The sequence below is a fragment of the Pipistrellus hanaki genome (assembly GCF_964339955.1).
Source record: "Pipistrellus hanaki genome assembly, chromosome: 7".
Taxonomy (NCBI): domain Eukaryota; kingdom Metazoa; phylum Chordata; class Mammalia; order Chiroptera; family Vespertilionidae; genus Pipistrellus; species Pipistrellus hanaki.
In genome coordinates this window covers 87,656,345-87,662,689 of record NC_140509.1, presented here as the reverse complement: position 1 = coordinate 87,662,689, position 6,345 = coordinate 87,656,345, and the positions used below count along the sequence as shown (strand labels likewise).

At 59.4% G+C, this 6,345-nt stretch overlaps 1 protein-coding gene across 2 annotated transcripts; it reads left to right on the top strand.

Moving 5' to 3' along the window:
• Window positions 1-242: 242 nt before the first annotated feature.
• MPC1 (mitochondrial pyruvate carrier 1) lies at window positions 243-6,132 on the top strand. Of its 2 annotated transcripts, XM_084890966.1 has the most exons (5): window positions 243-407; window positions 3,154-3,157; window positions 4,624-4,720; window positions 5,258-5,390; window positions 5,662-6,132. In XM_084890966.1, exons 1-5 carry the CDS (start codon window positions 337-339, stop codon window positions 5,684-5,686), a joined length of 330 nt encoding a protein of 109 aa, XP_084747092.1. In that variant the 5' UTR covers window positions 243-336; the 3' UTR covers window positions 5,687-6,132. The 2 variants fall into 2 exon arrangements, with proteins under 2 accessions (XP_084747092.1, XP_084747091.1); XM_084890965.1 differs by lacking the exon at window positions 3,154-3,157 and having other exon boundaries at window positions 250-407.
• Window positions 6,133-6,345: the final 213 nt, after the last annotated feature.

Below are 6,345 nucleotides of genomic sequence, written 5' to 3'. Positions count from 1 at the left end.
ACCCGGCGGGGCCTCGGGGCCGGAGGTGCGGGCACGGTGCCCTTGAGGGGACGCCGCGCCGGGGGTGCCACCGCCTAGCAACCGCCAGCCAATCCCCGCGCGGCCCGGCCATTTTATGGCAGAAGCCCCGCCCCGCCGCCGCCGAGGGGCGGGGAGAAGTGTGCGGCGCGCAGCAGCCAATCCGCGGGCCGCCTCCCACGCACAGCCCTCCCATTGGCCGAGCGCCGCGGCCGTAAGGCGGGCGGAGCTGTCGTGACGCGCGGCGGTCGCGGAGGTGTCCTCTGTCAGCTGGGCCGGGCGCTGGGCTCCGGGAGCGGCGGCGAGGGCGGCACGGCCATGGCGGGCGCGCTGGTGCGGAAGGCGGCGGACTATGTCCGGAGCAAGGACTTCCGGGACTACCTCATGAGGTGAGCGCGGCCGCAGCGCCGGGCCCGGAGGCCAGCCGCCGCCCGGGAGGAGGGCACGGGCGGGGGCGCGGGCCGGGGCCCGGGGCTCGGACGGCGCGGGACAGCCCCCGGCGGGGCGGCGGGAGCGCCCTCTGCACCTGCCCCGGGCGCGGGGGCGGGTGGGGGGCGCCCGGGCGGCGGGGCCGGGACGCCGCAGCCGAGCCCCGCCCGGGGACAGGTGCGCGGTGAGGCCGCCTCCCCGTTCACGGACTGAGACCCACCGTGTCTCCGATGCGGGACGGCGCTCTGCCCCCCGCGAGCCCCGCCCCGTCCCCGCCGCCCGCTTATCTCCGATCGGAGCTCCCGCAGCCGAGCCGCTGGGCGGCGGCGGGCGGGGCGCCCCGGGAGGCGGGGCTGCGGTCCGGGGGCGCGGGCGGGGGCGCGGGCCCGGCGGGAGGTGCCGGGTGGCTGTCCGCGCCCCCGGGCCCGGGGCGGCACCGTCCACTGCGGTCCCCGGGCCCCGCGGGGCGGGCGGGGGACAGGCCGCTCCGCTCCCGGGGACAGAAGCCGCCGCGCCGCCCCGCGCGGGGCTCTGCGGGCCGGGCCGGGCCGCGGCTCCGGTGTTGGAAAGTCTGAGCGAAGCCGTCCCTCCAGGGCGGTCCCGGCGGGCTCCGCCCTCTGTCCCCGGTGTCGGAGTCTGAGCCTCCCGGGTCGGGTGTCTCCGAGGAGGCGGCCTTGGCACCGTCCGTGCCGGAGGCGGCGAGGATGCCCGTCCGGAGCGGAGCCGGGGTCTGGGTTTCTGTCTGCTGCCTCCTCGCTGCTCTGCGGGTCCGGCTTTCAGCCTCCCGGCCTCAGGGTCCCCGAGGTTAATACCCCCCCCCCCCCCCCCCCCATTAACGGAATCAGGCCGGACCGCTTCATTTTTTTCGGGGAACTTGTTTTTCCTGCCGTTCTTGGCAATAGCGGGTTTCACTGTGGCTGCCAGGCGTTCTTACGCAGGACCTTTGGGTTGAGCGGCTCGGAAGGCAGGAGTTTCTGGTCCCTGCCCCTTTCTGCCGCCACCTTCAGCAGGGGCCTGGGCCTGCGCACACGTGGAAGTGCGATACAGGAAACATGAAACCAGAAGGCACAGACTCCGGCCTGGTCCGGGCCTGGCCTGCCTTTTACTTACCTGGGTACACAGTCCCCTTCAGCAGGGCACACGGCAGATCAAAGGGAAGGCTTGGCCCAGGATGGGAGGGTGTCCAGGTTAGGGAATGGCCTGAGCCCGAGCCCACAGCAGGCAGCAGTGTGCTGACTTTCAGCCCTGCTGAGTGTCAAAGTCCACGGCCTTCCGATGTTTTCTTTTTCATTAATAGGCCGGCTGCTGTTGGCTCTAGCCTCCGGCACCGTTCTGTCTGCACCAAAGCCACCTGCTGTAAACTGAGGTAGAATTTGAATTATTGTCAATTCCAGGAGAGTCCTGAATTGAAAACTAAAGTATCTCCAAGAGGGCATTTAGATGCCGAGTACTGCGCCTTTTAAACGTTCCTGTCGGGAAAGGAGCATGTGTTGTTGCCGATACTCGTTCAGTGAAAGGCCTTGTTCAGACGGAGCCAGTGAGGGGCGTGGCCATGGCGGTCTCCCACCCCGAGGCCATCGCTGCTGGTGTGGACTTGCTGTGACACGTCTGAGGCAAAATTTATTAGGTTTTTTGCTCCTTATATTTCATAGCAGAACCTACTTAGCACTGTCAACAGACAATTTATGCTGTGAACTAGGATCTCCACGGTCTCCGGATCAAAACCTCCGGAAGGGTTGTTTGGACGCGTCTATGACAGATTTTATCAGAGTATTTCAACAACTCGTTCAGTAGATAAACTAAGATTTTACCTTCACAGAACAACTAAGCTACATCCTGGCAGGAAGAATTGCCATTTCAGAAATAAAAGGAATTCACTGGAACTTCCTATATATTCTAAATGGGATAAAGCTCAGCGCTCAGGAAGACAGTTGGGTTGACATCGGAAGTTTTTACTGTTCATTTACTCAATAAATGTGTTTTTGAATGCCGTGGGGATGGAGGGCCCCCCTTCAGGGTCCTGATTCTCAGTAGTAAACAAAGTAAATCACACGCCAGCTCTTCTCGGGGGCTTCATTCGGTGATAACCTACGAGTGAATGAAAACGGGAAGCTGTTGTTAACAGAACTCTGCAGCATTGTGCTTCTCTCCAACTTGTCACTTTCTAAGGAATGCTCCCCATGTGGTGTGAGAGCCACGAGCCACCTGAGATGTGGCCGTCCCCGTGCCAGCACACACCGCGTACAAAGTAGAACACAAGATGTCGCATGCATGCGTCGCCACTGGTTGCTCAAATTACAGTGCTTTGGACATGTGGGAATAAACAGACTTAAAATTAACTTCTGCTTTTCCTTTTAGAAATTTTTAAACTACTGTGTGGCTCCTACTTGTGACTTGCATTATTTTTCTGTTGGTGCCCTCTAAGGACTACGCTTATTTTTTATAAAATTAAGGTTTAATTTCATTAGGTCCAAATTGTTATTAGAAATGTCACCAGACTTCTCAGGGCAAAGAGAGCCGTGCCGCCCACTGTGCAGCTCGGCACCGAGACCAGGCAGACTGAGGGCCCGCCCTGCCCGCAAGCGCGCACCCCCCCCCCCCCCATGGCCTAACAGGACCCCTGCCGCCTCTGGAAACGCCTGACCTTTTCCTTCTCTTTTTTTTCATGTTTCCCTGTCTGCACCTCGGGGACTTCTCACAAAACAGCACGGTAAGAATCCTTCCTCCTTCACTTCAGGCTGGTGCAGATCCTGCACCCACAAAGTCAGGGACAGCAGGCCCCTTTCCGGAGATAGCGGAGGAGCACCAGGGCCCAGGGAGGGGCTGAGCGGTCCTCGGCCCCTCCCAGTTCACGCTCTGCCGCACCCAGGGGCCCGGCTCGCTGGGAGCAGTAGGCACAGAGCCTGGCCGCTGAGGAGCAGACTCCACACCAGTAGCCAGATGACGGCGCTCCTCATTGGTGTGGATGTTCTTTAACCCAAGTGACGAATTTGTAACGAAATAGAAGTATTTTTCCATTTAATCCAAAATATGTTCCTTTTTCCTTTCAAATGTTTATCATGAAATTCCTTCTTTTTCTAGACATTTATGGTGAATATCTGCTAGAGCGTAGACCTAACGTACTTTAAAAAGGGACGCGAGCACGAGAGCCTTGCGCTAGGTAGAAAGCACGTGTTAAGCTTGTGAGGTAGGTACCTTAGCCAGCTAGTGCGGAGTTATCTGTACCTTTCTGTGCTTTTGAGGGCTGTATTTACGTACCGGTCATTGCTCACCGCCTCCGAGCACGCCCCCTCACAGGACCTCCTACAGGCAGCCCTAACTCATCTCGCCAAGGCTGAGTTGGCGTCCCTGCTGTTACACATGGGTATTCTGATGAAAAGCTGTTGGTCCATTTTTAAAATAGAAATTGTCCTATTATTTTACAAGTATTTTCCAATCCTTTTAAAAAATATATTTTTATTGATTTCAGAGAGAAAGGGAGAGAGAGAGATTGAAACATCAGTGATGACAGAGAATTATCGATCAGCTGCCTCCTCCGGGCCCACTACTGGGCATTGAGCCCGCGACCCAGCCATGTGCCCTTGTCTGGAATCAAACCCAGGCCCCTTCGGTCCGCAGGCAACGCTCTGTCCACGGAGCCACACCAGCCAGGGCTCTTTTCCAGTCTTAGTATCTGGGGCTCCTGAGTGTAGCGTCCCAGGGTCTCAGATCTTAAAATAGCTCATGAGCCAAAGCCATTTCCCCGTATTAAACACAGCTTCTTTCTTCAGAAAAAGGATCCAGGTTAGGGTCTGCATATTAAGAGATGTCAATAAAATTTGAAAAAGAAGTTTTGATAGATGTAAGCATTAAATTATGGAGAATAGCTATCACACATTTTGAGTTATGGCAAGATGGAATTGTGTAAGAAGTTTGGAGCTCGGAGTGGGACAGTCAGAGGTTACTTGGTTGTCATCGGAAAGTTGGTCAGGCCTGGTAAGCTGCCAAGTCCGCTCTGGCTCTGAGCTCACCTGAGGGAACTGCTGACTCACAGGCAGACCTCAGCGGTGACCAGTGAGCCCGCGGGACGGGCTCGGGATTTGTTTCCCGAGGCTCACAGTGATGAGAGAGGAGCACAGCTGTTCACAGCTCCGCCCTGATTCCTCCTCTCTCCTTCCCCTTCTCTTTCCTCCATAGCACTTCTGGGGCCCAGTAGCCAACTGGGGTCTCCCCATCGCCGCCATCAATGACATGAAGAAGTCCCCGGAGATCATCAGTGGGCGGATGACGTTCGGTGAGTGCTCGGCACGCCTGCACCCTCTCCTGTGCCGTTAGCATAAGCAGCTCCAGCGGCAGCTCCGGACGGGACAGCCCCTTAGAAACGCATCACCTCCTCACGGGGAGGGAGAGCAGGGGCTCCTGGGAGAGCTGGGTCTGCTAGCCGGCAGGCTGACGCACCAGCTATCTGATACCTGACCATAAAGCTGCTGAGAGGCTGACATAGCAGTCCTGCGGTGAGGGACTGTGAGCAACCCGGGGGGACAGGACCGCGGCTGGAACTGAGGGGTCTCCCTCCCTCCCTCCTTCCCTCCTTCATTCCCTCCCTCCGACACTCCGTCCTTAACACGCCCGGTGATAAGTAATGGTACCCACAGGGAGCCCGGTATCCGCTGAGCTTCCCCTTCCAGGTGCATCTCCGCCATAACTTACCTCCTGGCAGAGGCCTTAGCGGGAGGGCTGCTCCGGTGGCTCAGGCGGGCGCGCTGTGGACCGGGGGCCCGCCACGCCGTCTCTGAATCGTGAGTCACTGCCCTCTGCTTGCTGTTGGCAGCCCTCTGCTGTTACTCGCTGACGTTCATGAGATTTGCCTACAAGGTGCAGCCTCGCAACTGGCTCCTGTTCGTGTGCCACGCCACCAACGAGGTGGCCCAGCTCATCCAGGGCGGGCGGCTCATCAAATACAAGTAAGCGGCGCGGCCCACCCTCTTCGCTGGGGCGGGAGGCGGGCCGGGCCTGCGGGCGTTCGGGCCGTGAGTGCGTGCAGTGGATGGGAAGTTTCTGAGCGCAGCGGTGCTGTAGAGGGTGAAGCAGTTAGCGCCTGGCAGGTAACGCCACGCAGCGCAGACGCACTGATGACAGCAGGAGTCGGGTGTGTCTTCGTAACACTGAGGCGAACGTGGTGTGAGGTCTTCCCTCCGGCCTTGAAACTCTCCGTTTCCTTGTGTCTCCCTTCAGGATGAAGGAGAAGGCATCAGCGTAACATGGGCAGGGAGGGCTGGCGCTGGGCAGGGAGGCTCTGCCCGCTGCGGAGCCACCGGCTCTGGCACAGGACGTCTGCTGAGGACCCGCCGATGCTGTTTTTACTAACCCAACATGTCCACCGAGACAGCGAGAGCCCCTGAGCCCTGACCCGCCCGGCTGCCTGGCAAGTATGACTGCCCCCCGCCCCCAGCGAGTAGTCCTTCCCGTGATCCCAGCGATGCTTGCTCCGAGCTGTGTGTTACCTGTGAGGACTCACTGAACAAAGCCTGAGGCTCTGAGACCCGAGTGCTCAGCACGCTTCACTTGCTGTGGACCGACCACGAGACATCCCACAGCTGGCTCCGTCCTCAAGTTCTCACCCGGGTCTGAAAAGTACCCGTTGCCATGCAGTGTGTGTCTGGAAGGCTGTAACTAACGGCAATAAATGATTTAAATGTTTGTCAAGTGGGAGTGACAGGTGGCCGCCATGTTTGAAGGCTCTGCAGGGCCGTGTCCCTGCAGCACAAGCTCGGTCTAACGTGAACTCCCTCCCCGGTGCTGAGGGGAGGACGGGAAGGCAGCTTCGGGGTGCCGTCCTCCGAGCGGTCAGACGGTTCTCTCACCGGCCACGTTAGGAAATGCGCCGTGCTGTCCCGGAGATGCCCGGCTGCTCTGGCC